The sequence below is a fragment of the Chelonia mydas genome, chromosome 5 (assembly GCF_015237465.2).
Source record: "Chelonia mydas isolate rCheMyd1 chromosome 5, rCheMyd1.pri.v2, whole genome shotgun sequence".
Classification (NCBI taxonomy): Eukaryota; Metazoa; Chordata; order Testudines; family Cheloniidae; genus Chelonia; species Chelonia mydas.
Genome location: NC_051245.2, coordinates 59,295,186 through 59,310,316, shown reverse-complemented (window position 1 = coordinate 59,310,316; position 15,131 = coordinate 59,295,186). Strand labels below are relative to the sequence as shown.

Here is a 15,131-nt window from a genome sequence, read left to right as displayed (position 1 = left end):
AAGAATTAGATTGATCTCAAACCTAGAAGGCATGAGCAATGAGGGAAGGCTTAAAAAGCTGTATTTTGTATAGCCTAGAGAAAAATCAGACACTTAATAGGGATATAACTGAGTTATATAATGCCTTGAATCTTTTTGGACAGTGATTACCTCCTCATCAGTTACTGAAAACAGTAACTCTGCTTAAGATGCATATGGAAAAGTAAAACAGAAACAAATTGAGGAGAGGCATTAAAAGCACTTTTTCACTTAAAAATAATTAATGTATAGAATGATTTGCTAGGTAATGTTGCAGAGACAAAGACACGGGTCATTCAAGAAAAAAAATTGAGACTGTTGGGGAAATGGACTACTAAAAAGGGACAAGCTTTGATTAACCTAATAGCCTTATTCTGAGGCGTTTCTTTGATCTAGTCACTAATGTATCTTTGTAGGGCAGTCGTTACTTGATACCAGTATATTTGTCACAGGCAGAGTAATACCGATTTCTCTTAATTGTGTGTTTTGTAAATCTGAGAGAACAAATATGTATTGAACTTCAGTCAAGAAACAAATATGTATTGAACTTCAGTCAAGTAGAACCTGCATGCGCCGATCTTTTCAGTGAACCAAGCTTTAGATTTTATATCTGGCTACTATCACTAATACAGCTCAGAAATTCTTAAGTGAAAGAGAGAGTGACCCAAGAGAGAGTCGACATTTCGTGAATATTTACAGATTCCTTTGTAAATGTCATTTTTATTTCCATCTAACTTTTGCTATATGAAAATCATAAGTGGTATGAATTTTACATCTGTAATTCACGTGCTGTTAATGTGATGCTTGTATTCACAGGCTCTGGGACTCACTTTTTTGGAATTGTCAGTATCCTCAAAGCAAAGTCATCGCACTTTCATCTTTGACTTCTATAAAATGATGTGAAATGTCAGTACAAGTTGTAAGTGGGGGGAAGGAATCTAAAATTTAAATAAAAATCTTTCAAGCTTCTAGCTGGCAGGTTTTATTGGTGCTGACAAACTTGTCAAGACACAGGTAACCTACATTATGTTATGATTGGATGTTAGCATCGTCTTTGAGGTTGTTCAGGTGAAATAAGTCCATTTACCTATAGAGAGGTTTCAAAAGAAAATTGGGTGGGTTGAAACACATCAAATGAGTCGTATCTAATTCTCATACTTGCTTCTTTAATAACTGGAGTCAAACCATGCTTATATGAAAGAATTTAGATGTAACATAACTATTGACTTATAATACCAGCTATCACCATGCAAAAACCAAGACCAGAACTGTTAAGAAATGGGAACTTTGATATCAACTGTTTTTCTTTATACTGCCCCAAAGTATTCTAACTAGAGAGGCAACATAATTTTTAATATGCCAAAGGGCTCATCAGGGCTGTGATTAAAATAAGAATTGACCTGAAACTTCACTTAAAGCTTGAACTGAACCTCAACTTAACACTTCTTTAGGTTAAAATAAAAGTTACTTAACATTTTTTTTAAATTATTTTTCATCTTGGAAGCCTCTGCATTTCCTGGTTCTAGGCAGGATGAAAGGGGAAAAAATCCAGATTGCAGTGGAATGAAGTGTTCAGTACATTTCCACAGCACTGGAAAGTGAAAATATAGGAACTCTCACAATAGTTTGTTCCTGTACATGTTAATGCTTACTGTAGTTTTAGCTCCTCAAAGGATTTAGAACACTCTCAGGGCCCCAATGAGGCATTTTTAAATGGGGGAAACTGAGGTAAGAGGTGAAGTCACAAGGTCACATTGCAAATTTTCGTGGGATGGCTACTGATACTTTTCTTTAACTATCACACCATGCTTTCACTCTTTTCCAGACTACTTTTGCATACTGTAGATGTAGATAGCTTGGCTAAGATTGAGACCTTTTGAATTTGACCTAGACCTCGTAATCAGGTAATGAGCCTGAAAAACTTAAGAGTATTTTAATATTTGCTTACAAAGCTCGTTTTCTCCACGTCCATTTGAATGTGCATGCTCTGACACAAATATAATGTTTACATTTACACTTTCAGGATGCGTGGGATCCAATGAAGTGGAAGAAAATGCTTTTTTAAAAATAAAAATATTACCGAGGGTGAGATGGGAATTGACCACCAAAGGCAGTACTTTCATTCCTTGTGTGTGTGTGGTGGTGTGTTGTGTTTTTTTTTTTTTTTTTTAATGGAACAGGCAATAGACTACAGGCCAAATTCAACTGAAACAATTCTTTCAGTGTTTTACAGTGCAGAGAACGTACATTATTTCATTGAAGCCTCGAAACCTACAGCACGTAGATAGGAGATCCAAACAATATATTATGCAGGTTTTCTTTTCATTTTTTTGAGAAAACATCCAAGAGTCCAAAAACATTAGAAAAGAAGAATACCCACAAGAACACTTTTAAGCTTAAAGGGGGAAAGGGTGATGCTATGATTAAAGCACAGGACTAAGAGTCACAAACATAGGCTCTGTTCCTGGCTGTGGCAAAGACTGTGTATAAAGTCTGAGGTAAGTCCTTAAGGGCCCAATAATGCAACCCTTACTTACGAGAGAAATACCATTTTATTCAATGAAATTTTTCATTGGAGTAAAAATTACATGTATTAATGAAGATGGCATGATCATGCCTTAACCTCAGTTTTCTAATGTAATTTATACTGGAGGACTAGCCTAGCACAGCCAACCTAGGCTTGGGGAATACAAACACTTACACCCTCCCTCCCTGCACCTTCAGCTGTAGCTGAAGATATATGGGCCATAGGACTTGACTATTTCTCATAGTTTCCTTTCCCAGTGGTTAAATGTCTGAAACATGTTTAATTATAGAAAAAAATAGGGATAATATAGTAGGGGCAAGCTTAGGTGACAAATAGGTAAATGCTGTGAAGGCTTAGGTGCAAATGTGGGTTCAGTTAAAAAAAGAAATGAAATTAGAAGGGAGTACATAAAGACATCTGAAATAATTGTTCTGTAGGATATGGTCTTTCCACATAGGCAGAGAGCATTCTCTTCACTTCTGTCTGAAGAGAGAGTCAAATAGAGAATCTCATCTCTTAATTAGAAAGAAAAATACTCATCAAACACATCTCATCACTGGAAAGCTAATGATCCACAGCTGCTAGCCTGAAAGGGCAGGCTTTTTTTTTCCTGAACAGTAGGAAGTGTTAATCATTTTGGATGAGATTTCTTTTTAAAATACTATAGTTTTCAAAAGAATAGGATATTCAATATTCCAACTTAAATTATTTTTTGAAGTGTGGTACACCAGGGTAGTATCACGTGTCACACTGAATAATCATTTTATGCATATATATATCTCACTAAGGGTATCAACTGATGTGATGTTGTAAATGACTGGTTCATGTCGGTGACTCTTGAAATCCTTGTCTCCAGGGAGAAAGGAAGGAAAAAGTCCTTCTGTGTAGTCTCCTATGTAGGAAATGGCAGCTATATTAAACTGTAACCTTTGGGACACCCACTCCTCCCTTAAAATAGTTAGCTTGTTTCGTTAGTAATGAAGATCCTTTTTTTTCTTTTTCTTTTAAGCTTGAGAGGACCCATTATTTCTTTAAAAGAGATCATAGCAGATACAGTCCATGTTCAATTTGATGTTTTACAGGTATGGGTAGGGCCCAGCGACCTTTCATCCTTCTTCCTTTTCTTTTCCACCTGTTTCTTTTCTTATATTATCTATACTTGTTTAATGGAGGAATATGTAGTTTCCCTTCCCTTTCATGGGTGAAATGAAATTAAAGGAACAGATTCTCACACACAACTTTTTCCTTTTAAAATAGTTGTAAGATGCTTTGTCTGTGGGAACTGAAAAATCCCCCTGGATTTTTTTCATCATTATGCCCCAGGTAGTTTTGGGAGTTGATCATATATGTTAAAGTCTCTTTCTAACATTGGGAGTTTTTAGTTTGTTACATGTCTTGTTTATTGTGCATTTTTCTAATGGGGGGATGGGGTGGGAGCTAGTGAAGCGGTTTGAGCTGCAGTCCTATCACTATGCTGTTTTCCCATAGCTATTCATTTCATTTTCATAGCAAATGTGGTGTCCTTGCTTTACTAGTGCCTGACTGAGACAGGTGTTTTAATGAGAAAATGGTTGAAGCTCATCCCAGACAAGATGGAAATAATGCTGGTGGGTCAGGAAAATCATCTAAACGAGATGGCAGTGTATATCTACTCTTTGTATTAATTGGAAATGTCTGCGTATTGTTAAAGGTTTCCAGCCTAAGAGTCCTTTGTTTTTATGCTTCAATTCAGAGCTTGCAGCAGTAACCAGTAATGCTTTCTTTCATTTGCATCAAATTAGGAGCTTAAACCCTTTCTCTCCGGATGTGGGCTTTGCCATAGTTAACTATTTCTGTCTTCTGACCAGAGTGCATTATTACAGTGAACTCTACTTGGGGGACTACCCTTGAAGACCAGGAGCACGTTATACCTGTATTCCATAGACGGCACTGGTCACCAAATTGTTTCAGGGTGTTTTTCTACAAAGCCATATGTAGTTGGGTCTTTCTTTAGAAATTACTTCTCTCCATTTACTGGACACCAGATTTAAAATTAAGGCTAGGGAGATCTGCAGCAGGGGCAGTTCACAACAGTCAGTCTCTGGAATTTGTTTTCCCTGGTCTGGCAGAGTTTACTTCCAGAGTTCCCATTGAAGTCTACAAAAATGATTAGAGCTATGGAATGGCTTCCATATGAGGAGAGATTAATAAGACTGGGACTTTTCAATTTGGAAAAGAGAGGACTAAGGGGGGGTATGATAGAGGTCTATAAAATCATGACTGGTGTGGAGAAAGTAAATAAGGAAGTGTTGTGTACTCCTCATAACACAAGAACTGGATGTCACCAAATGAAATTAATACGCAGCAGGTTTAAAACAAACAAAAGGAAGTATTTTTTCACACAATGCACAGTCAACCTGTGGAACTCCTTGCCCGAGGATGTTGTGAAGGCCAAGACTATATAACAGGGTTCAAAGAAGAACTAGATAAGTTCATGGAGGATAGGTCGATCAATGGCTAGTATCCAGGATGGGAAGGGATGGTGTTCCTAGCCTCTGTTTGCCAGAAGATGCGAATGGGCAATGGGATGGATCACTTGATGATTACCTGTTCTGTTCATTCCCTCTGGGGCACCTGGCATTGGCCACTGTTGGAAGACAGAATACTGGGCTAGATGGACCTTTGGTCTGACCCAGTATGGCCGCTCTTATGTTCTTACCTATTCACTCAAGCCTTTTTCTGAGCGAATAGAGGGGAGTTTCTTTTCTGAGCTGGAGATTACTGTTTTAAGCTGACTTGAGTTGATCTTGCTAAATCACATTCCTGTAAATATTCCTCTCAAAATGTATATTAGTAAACCCTTAGAAGAATTCTCTCATAAGTAATTCTTATAGATCTCCGGAATTGTTTTAAAACTTGTTTCTTACTCAACACTACTGCTAATGGGTTTCCTTTTAAACTAAATAACCTGAACAACATACAGATTTCCCAAATGCAGTAATGAGTATCAGAAGTGCCAGTACCCCCTTAATTGTCTGATATCACATAACACCTTTCTGTTGCAAAAATTTCAATAGCTATCAAGCTTGTCCTGCAATCTCCCAAGATATTCATATACAGCCCATTTGGTGGCCGTAGGAAGGAAGAAGGCAAGCTAGTTGATCTGGTACTGTGGATTTCTTAAAATGTAGGTTTTTACACTGGTATTTGCATTAGTCTTTTATGATCCGATGTTATGTTTTGGCTCTATTAAACATAATCCTCAATTTTAAGGGATTATTAAAATCCCTTTTTAGTTCTCGATCAAACCAAAATGTACCTAAAGTATAGGAATGAGCAAAAGGAGCCATTTTTTAGTTTGAGTATAGTGCAGCGGTTCTCAAACTGTGGGTCAGGACCCCAAAGTGGTTCGTGACTTGATTTTAATGGGGGTCACCAGGGTTGGCATTAGATTTGCAGGGGTCCAGGGCTGAAGCCCAAGCCCCACTGCCTGGGACCAAAGCTGAAGCCAGAGGGCTTCAGCCTGGGTGGTGGGAATCAAGTTACAGGCCTCCTGCCTGAGGCTGAAGCCCTTGGGCTTCAACTTTGGCCCACCTGCAAGGGGCAGGGGGACTTGGGCGGCCTCGGGTGGGGCTTTGTCCTCCCTTCTCCTCCCTCCTGAGGGGGTGGGGCTCGGGCAGGCTCAAGCTTCGGTTCCCTCTCCTGGGGTCATGTAGTAATTGTTGTTGTTGAAAGGGGGTCACGGTGCAATGACGTTTTAGAACCTCTGCTCTAGTAGCTATGTTTTGGTTTGGGTTTGCCATAGTTCTGGGACACTGCACTTGATTAATTTCAGAAAGCAGAAGAAATGTTAGGAAGTGCAAGGCTTGAATATAGTATTTGGAAGAAAAGCATGTAGTGTTACCAATACATGATGCTGAAGACTGGGAGCAGGTTCAGCAAAAGTATCATTTACCATAGTATTTTCAGCTATCATTTTTGTCACATGAGAGGAAAACCAAGCAAGTAATTTTAAATTGTTTAATTCTAGAGTTTTTAAAATGTTAGTTGTGAGAGCTGGAAGTCTATTACAAGAAGAGAAAAATCTCAACAAATGTATGTACAAGTGTCATCTTGTTCACCTTTTCTTTAGTATTTTTAGCTGAAAGCTGTGCCCCAAGAAGACTCTCTCTTAATAAACCCTGGGATTGTTTTTTGTTTTTTTTAAGTTAAACAAAATCTTTATTAAAGTATTTCTGATACGTAAAACATTGTTATTGCTGTTTGTTCAAATGATTTCACATTTTTGGAATGATTTATATTTTCTTTTGTATATATTTAGTTTGGTGCTTTTTATCAAGTTTGTCATGTCACTGCTGATTTTCAGAGGTGTAGCAGCTTTCAAACTTGCAGTTTCAGTTGCTCATTCAGCCACATTAACCAATCATTCCTGGTCTCTGCTCAGAGAGAGGGTGGTGTTTTGTTTAGATTTGTGTAATGTACTGCTCCTTACTTTGAATAAATTCAGAGTTTAATCATTTATCTCTCTGTCTTTTAGCTTTTTCTTTTTGTGGTTTGGAACTTTGAGCTCTACATGATTCCGCTTGCTTTGTTGTTACTGTTGGCATGGAACTATTTCTTGATACTATCAGGGAAAGATAACACGCAACATGATACAGTAAGTACTTACTTCTTTAAGCACATACTTGTACTTGTTTTTTTAACGTATACTAAGACAAGATTTTAAAACTGAGTTTGTTTCAGAAACTGAATTTCTCTACTTAAATACAACGTCCTTTCAAAAATATTTCAGTTTATGATGCTTGATGGACAGTTCTTCCTAGCCATGATTGAACTTTTTTTCCAGCTGTTCAATAAATATTTCTACTTTTTGTTGAAACTAATTTTAAAAATGCATTAGAGCATGCTCTGTCCTCAAAGTTGGTGTGTATGTTTGGTAATTTTACTGGTTAGGAAAGGACAAACAAATCTTTTGAAAACTCTGTGTGTGTGTGTGTGTGTGTGTGTGTGTGTGTGTAGCCCTGTTGAAAGCTTATAAAAACTACAGTCTAACATTTTTTTAGTTACTGAAATTAAAAGCAGTGCTGACTCCGCCAAAATTCTTCTCTTTCACTAAGAACTGCAGACTTGTCAGATGGCTATCAAGGTCCATCACAAATCTTTACATGATGGTCTTAGCTGAGTTCACTAACAGGTATCCTATGGAAATTTCACAAAGCATCAAGAATATTTCTGTCTTCTAAATTACTACACAATGAAAAAAATAACTGATTAGTGAAGCAATGTGGTTTATTGGATAGAGAATGTCCTGGAAATCGGAAGATCTGGGTTCTATTTCTGGCTCTCGCAATGACTTTGTGTGTGCCCTTAGTCAAGTCACTTAGTACTTATCTGTAAACTAAACATATCCCCCACCTTTGTAAATTGCTTTGAGATTGTCAAGCTAAGGGTTCTGTAAATTGTAAGAGCAAAGTATATTTATTATTAATTAGTGTTTTTAAATACTCAACTCCCAGCACATGAATTCATTAATAAAGAACTGTTCTTTAAACTTGTCTAATATGAATGAAAAATAATCAGACACACTGGGAACCTTGAAAGGAGAACTACTGGGGAGTTCTTTGCGATTTTTAATACCCCTACTACATACCAATCTCAATTGTCTAACCATCTGAAGTATAAGAGACTGTACTCTGCTGCAGATCAATGAAATAATTTTCTGAGTAGATACCTGGATATGAGAGATGAACCAACCTTAAGTCATCATCCTTAGAATATTTTTACAGCAAAGGAATAATTTTCTCTGCCCGCACAGGTGCCAACCCTTTTGTAGCACATTGGCGCTTATTCTGTTGTGACATAATCCTTTCTTCTCTTGTCAGATCTGAAGAATTTTGTTACAACACAAATCACACCCAGATCATTTGTGTGTGAGCTAGGTTAACCTGCCACTTATTCTGGCTTTTGATAAATTGTAAACGCAAATCCTGACTTGGATCAAAAGTAAAATGAGTTTGGGAGGTCAAATTCTAGTTCCTGTATATTCTTTGGCATATGATACTGGTCAGATACTGTGCTCAAAAGACCCACAGATTAGCATATCCAAACACTGCAAACCTGCTGTGAACTAAAATGCCACTGGTAGGCAGGCTAATATGTTCAATCATAAATGGATGCTGACTTGCTTCCATTTCATGCACGCATACACAACATCTTTATCGTTGCTGGCTCACTTGAGAATACTGCCTGTCTTGTAGTTGTCTCCAACTCTACCTTCTGCCTCCCCTAACACCTTGTTTGATTATTTTTCTATCACATGGCAGTGGTAAAGTATCACAGAGTTGCTATGTTCCAACACTGAAGAAGGAACTTTTCTCTCAATTCTTCAGTGGACAGGGCTGGAGCTAGGTGTTTTGGTGTCCTTGGCAAAATTACATAACACAGCCCAATTTTAATTCATTATCGCCCACCCTCAACTCGATCTGATTTTCTTAGGTTTTCTTTAATAATTTTCCCACTAATCCCCACAAAAGTGCCCTTGTTGTACTCCTTTGTCCTTGTTCTCCAGATGATGACACTCCTCGCATCCCTCCTCCTTTCCTGTGATGAAAGATAAGGGAGGCAGAGCTTCAGCTTTTTCCTTGAGTCTTGCATGGAAGCAGATTGACCATTTTACTTCAGGAGTAGTGGACACTTCTGCAGGTGCAGGAGCCCAGGGCAGAGAAGTAATCCTGGTGGGACTGGGTGTGCAGCGAAGACAACAAAGGATCCCAGAGTAAAGTTGGCAGCAGGAGAAGTAGCCTGCTGGAAAATTGGAACTGCTTCCCCATTATATGGGCTCCTGTCTGAAGGCACTGTTACTCTGGGGACCTGTCACTGGTTACTCAGTGGCCAAAGGACCACTTTCTTCATAGATCTTTTCTCATCCGCTGTCCAGATACTCTACAGTTACTGCCCCATGTTTATGCCCATGTAGCAGACAGACATCCTCCTGGTTGCCCCATTGGCCTCCACTGGCTGTGTCACCAACACCTGTACCAGCTTTGGCTAGGTTTGTCCTCCATAGTGGCACTTACCACTGCCCTACCCAATGTCAATGATCACTCTGACATTTTCTTCTAACTCCAGAAGCTGCCACCAACATACAGCAAGTGAGACCGAAGCAAAAATGTATCAGGAAGGGAGAGACTGGGGGAGGAAGAACTGCCCCTGCTCAGAGTCAAGGACCCACAGCAGTAGCAACACTTCTTGGACCCCACCAGTAGGACAGCCAGACTCCTGCATTTATCCAGGGTAGTGGGCTGAGGCTGCTGCAGAGCCTCCAAGGAGCAAGGAACTTTTTTCCAAAAGAATACACACAATTGCACCACTACATATTCAGCACTGTAGGTAGCCACCTTTTTGGCCCACAGCTAAGGTTAGCCCTATTACTGTAGAGCTTTCACAGATTTAAGGAAACATTACGTTCTCCCATCTTTCTAAACAATCTTTCCACTTTTTAAACAATCCTGTTTTAACTATTGTTAAGCAGTCTTTAACACCACACTCACATTTTTGCACCATTTTGGTCCGCATAAAGAAGAATAAATATTAAATAAGTTTAGATGCAGATGAATCACATGAGCTTCACCATTTCTCCAGGTCGTCTGCTTTAGGGAGGATTTTGTCTAGCTGATTCACTTGAATTAATAAAAATGGAAGGTGTAGACTTCTGTTCATTAGCTTTAGGTCTCTTTTAAACGTGACTGTTTCCTTTTGCTAAGGCTGTGGTCTGAGACTAGGGTAGCACAGCAATACATGTGGTCCAAACTAAGTAAACTTTTTACATCATGTCATGACAATTGTAAAGTATCACAGAAAGGATCGCTTTCTTTTAACGTTGAATGAGGAACTTTAGTAGAATAAGTAAAATAGTATTATCCTTAGTGCTTTTCTTTCTCTGTCTTTCACTGCAAAGATTCTGCCTGAAAGCCTTCCTAGCTGCCTCTTCCTTATTTTCTTGCTTTATTTAAAGAAACACCACATAATCTCACGTTTTCTCCTGTCAGTAAGCATGCCCTTGGATATCTCTCCCACTAAAATCATGTCTCTTCAATTTATCAATAATTCTCCTCCTAGAACATCTTTATGAAAACGCATGCGCACACAAGATGAAGGCTCACGGTTTCATATTGTCCCAGGATTCAACATCATTCGTCCTTTAATGTTGCTACCTGGGCTCCTTTTCATTCTGCTTCCATTCCAAAATCTTTTGCAACTTAAAAATAACCTGGCAAAAGTATTTCTTCTCTTTGGTCCAGTCTCTCTCTGGTTTTCTAACAGTGGTATCTATTTCTGGTACACTCTCTACCCTGCTGTCCACCCCTCCTTGACAGCTGCACTGAATCTGTATTTTTGAAAGCAGCACTTCCTGTCTGTCACTCACTGATAGGAAGTGCTGCCTGCACATGGGACCAGCTCAGGTAGTTCATGTCAAGTGTAATGTTGTAAGTATTTTTGTTATGCTTATTGCCACCTGGTGGCAATAATGTGAGAACAGCAATTTACTGTTAGAAGCCCTAAGGCTATAGTGAGCATCCTCCAGGGGGTTGTGGGTGGGTGGGTGCAAGGAAGTTTTTTTTCAAGATGCAGCCTGATTTAATTTTCTATGTGAAACTGTACTGGAATAAAATCTCCTTTTTCACTTCTAATCTGTTTTGAGCCTCCATATACTACGTACAGAGTAGCAGAGCATGACACAATGACTGACCACTTGGTCTATTGAAGGAGAATAAAGAGAGAGGGAAAGACCTGATATTTTTACTGCATTGGCAAACCGGCAACATATCTAGTGTTTTTCATCTTCATTGTGCATTACAAACATTACCTAATTTAATTTTGACAACAAACCTATGAAGATGATAAATAGTATTGTCCCTATTAATAGATGGAGAAACACTGGAGTTATGTTGTTTGCCCCAGGTATCAGAGAGAGTTGCTGATAGTTCTGGGATTAGCACTTGAGATTTCATTAGTTCATTAGGAAAAGCTGCCTTTTATTCAAAAAGCATAAATGGTAGTGGTAGCCAAAGAATAAAAATCTTCAGGTTCACATATAAATACATACATATAAACTATCTTTTGTTTTGTTTTCCCATAAAGGTAAGGGAAATACACAGTTGCTTTCACTGTACAATACTGTTTAGGATTGCACAGCAACAGTTGTGTAGCATATTCACCAAACAATAGCTTGCTATCTCACTATAAGATGCTCTAGTTCTCCTGTATACAGTAAAATGGGCTTCAACTCTAATCCTGACATTGGTTCTGCTTGAGACACATGGCATTCAAAACTCTTTCAGCAGTGCAGGAAAGTGCACAAAGGTTACCTCACAAAATTAGTCTTCTATAACTTCTCCTTGGTTGCTGACTTCTACAAAAATACAACCTGTTCTCATCTTATACTCTCAACTTCACAGTGATTGGCTAAAAAAAGCCTTTATAGATTGGTCATAAACTGTATACTCACTTTGGGCTCTGTCAGAACATAGAGACCAAAGGCAGCAATCTGCTGAGAACCATTCCTCTTTTTATGGAGTTAAGTGTTCATTCCTTAAATACTACATCTATAGTAAAGAAGAAAAGTAAACTATCTTACCAGACCAGGGAACAGGGGCTCCTTTTAATAAATGACAACTGAAACATGAAAATGTCAGCTTAATCAAGCATTTAAATTTTATTAATCAAGCCTAATTTTTATGAATGCAAATAATCACTGAAGCTGGACAAATTTGTTCTAGATTGCATCAGAAACATAATTTTAATATTTAATGGCCTGATGAATTTAAATGGAGAATTATCTTTATGAAACAGACTCTTCATAATCTGCCATTAAATGAGAAATGAAAAAATCAACATAAATCTTACATAAACGTTATTTAACTAAATGTTGGTACTATAAATATTACAAATACATTATGCACTAATTTAGCAATCACACAGTACCCTACATAAAGAAAACATTAGGTTGGCTATGCCGCATTTCTCTTTTACAATGAAAAGGAATGCATTATTGAAGTTGGCTGTTCACGCCACTATAGTTAAGGAGGCTGTCTAAGCTTCCATTATAATTCTCTGCCTTCAGGGTTTTATATTGTATCTCTGCCATAGAAACTCACTAACAGGGCATACAAGGTCTCAGCCCAGTAGCACTTTTAAAAAAATCTTCTCCAACCCTAGCTTACTTTCAGTTGCTTTTGCTTACAGAAAGGGAAACAAATCCCCAAAATGTTCATTTTGGAAAGATTTTTACCCTTTTTCCCTCAAAACAGTAATTTTTAAAGTGAAATTTTGCAAACCCTTTTCCCCCTTAAGCCTTACATTATTGTATGGAAAATGCATAGGCATTTTTTAGGCAAAAATTCTTAATGATTTTTTTCCATTTTTGTCCAGACTTATGTAACTACTGGATTGACATAATACTGTAGCAGCTCCAAAATGTCTTGGTCAATATTCTTTAAACTAAGAACAATTTAGTGTTGGAGTAAAAAATCACATTTATGAGGTTATTTTTAAACATATGGATGTTAATTCAGACTAGATCTCAGTAATTTTCAAGTTGTTTTCCAAAATTAGCATGTTTCTCCAAATACATAATTACCTAAAAAGAGTTGTCATAATCAGCTGGGCTAATGTTACAGTGACATATGTATAATATGGATATACAATTCCATATATGTAACCAGGCAAAAATGCTGCCCCAACTTTAAGTATCCCAACTTTTGGCACCACTCACAAACTTAATGTTATTTAAACAAATATATATGTTGTGGTGTATGTATATATGTATATGTAGCTGAGTGCTGTTTTGTCCTCCTAGAATCCTAGCGCTAACTGAAAAGTTAATGATCAAATTTAAGACAAACAATTACATTTTAATTCTATTGACAAGAAATATAATAAACTACTTTATTGTCAATGTTTTATTTAAACACCTCAGTGACAAAATATTTTAAAATGTTATTGTTTAAAAGTTTGTGTAGTAACCCAATAAATAATTTATACAACAATATAACAATTTATATTTAGCCAAATTATAATATTTTTTTCTGCTTCACTGGTTTAAAAAATGTCATAAAGCCAGACAGATCAGATTTTGTCTACAAGACAAATATATAGTACATTCTGAAGCCTTTAGATGGAGACATACTTCAAACAAAAACCTAGTATTCTGTTCACAGTGCTTTGTGTAAATATCAGCTAGAATTCCTGAAAGCATTGAGATCCAAATATTTAAAGAAATGCATTGAAAAACTCTTCTACTGATGCCATATTTTTATATGAAAATTGTTTAGTCTTAACACATTAACAAGTAAATATTGGGTACATATTAAGCTAACATCAAGCAAAAAGTTACATGTTATTGTGTAATAAAGTATATTACAGAGAAACTTATTATACTGCAAATAAAAATTCTTTTGTTGATGTTACAGGATTGTATGTAATCTGTGGCATGCATCAAAAGGCATCTGATAGCCACATTAAAGTCACATTTCCTATTAAGAATCAGATTAAATTACATCATGAGCACTTCCCAGAATGAGCCAAGGAAATGTATTCTGTAAGAATAAATAATTGTATCTGTATAAATCAGGAAGTCTTTTAGCAGTAAAATACTAATGCTTTTCTTTTTAGTCTCCTCTTTTGTACTGTAATATATTCAGCCTTACTGGCAAGCTTATCACACTAATTATTATTACATCTAGTAGTTCAGTTATCTTGATGACTCCTGTAGATGAAATACTTCAAGGTCAAATCTTTAATTGTGTGAATCAAACTCAGGAGCTACCTACCATAAGTTCAGTTGTATTTCAGATACACTACATTGTTAAATTAAAATCTGTTAGTGAGTTTTATTGTCTTTATAAATATGATGTAAAATAGATGGATATTTTAATTAAGCTAGGTCTTTTGAAAAGTTCCTCCTCAACAGCCCTGTGAGAAAAGCAGATGTCCTTTTGTGACTAAGACCACATAAACACAGTAATAACAAGCTTATTGACTATGAAAGTTTTCAGATTGACCTCAGGTTCTTTGAAGATGCTTGAAATAGCCTGAGCAGTTTTGGGAATCCTTCTCAATCCATACACATTCAATAATTTTATATTACATTTACACAGAAGCGTTGTAAATCCACTGACACACCAACACATGTTGTAGTTCGTTTACATGGAGACAAAATGATCTAAATGAACTCCAGACTGTGCTGAAGAATACAGCTAACCAACTCTAGGGTGGAAATGTTCATTTGGGACCCAATCCTATTTTCTTTTAGTTCAATGGAAGCAGGAGCAGGCTCCTGATTTGTGATAGGTTATATCAAAATATTAGTGTCTGCAGGCATTTGGACGTTTTAACAAAATTAAATAGAATATTACATGTTTTTCATTTGAAACAATTTATTGTTTTAAAGCCCAATCCATTGAGGTGCTGAGCAACTCAGGAGAAGTGCTGAACGCTTGAACTACCAGTTCATGGCACCTCCCTACTCCTTTTTAGGAATTACTGAGCACTTCACAGGATTTGGCCTTTAAATTATAGTAAGATTTCAGTCATTAAACACATCTGG

At 37.1% G+C, this 15,131-nt stretch overlaps 1 protein-coding gene across 7 annotated transcripts in view; it reads left to right on the top strand.

Annotated features, from left to right (window-relative positions):
• MCTP1 (multiple C2 and transmembrane domain containing 1) overlaps positions 1–15,131 on the top strand; it is a 449,620-nt gene that overhangs the window by 364,048 nt on the left and 70,441 nt on the right. For all 7 annotated transcript variants that reach the window (XR_006290946.1, XM_043546884.1, XM_043546885.1 and 4 more), the window contains one exon: positions 7,062–7,181. Coding sequence is in view for 6 of the 7 variants with exons in the window: in XM_043546884.1 (XP_043402819.1) it covers positions 7,062–7,181 (120 nt within the window). In the remaining variant the exon portion in view is untranslated. The remainder of the gene's footprint in view (positions 1–7,061; positions 7,182–15,131) is intronic.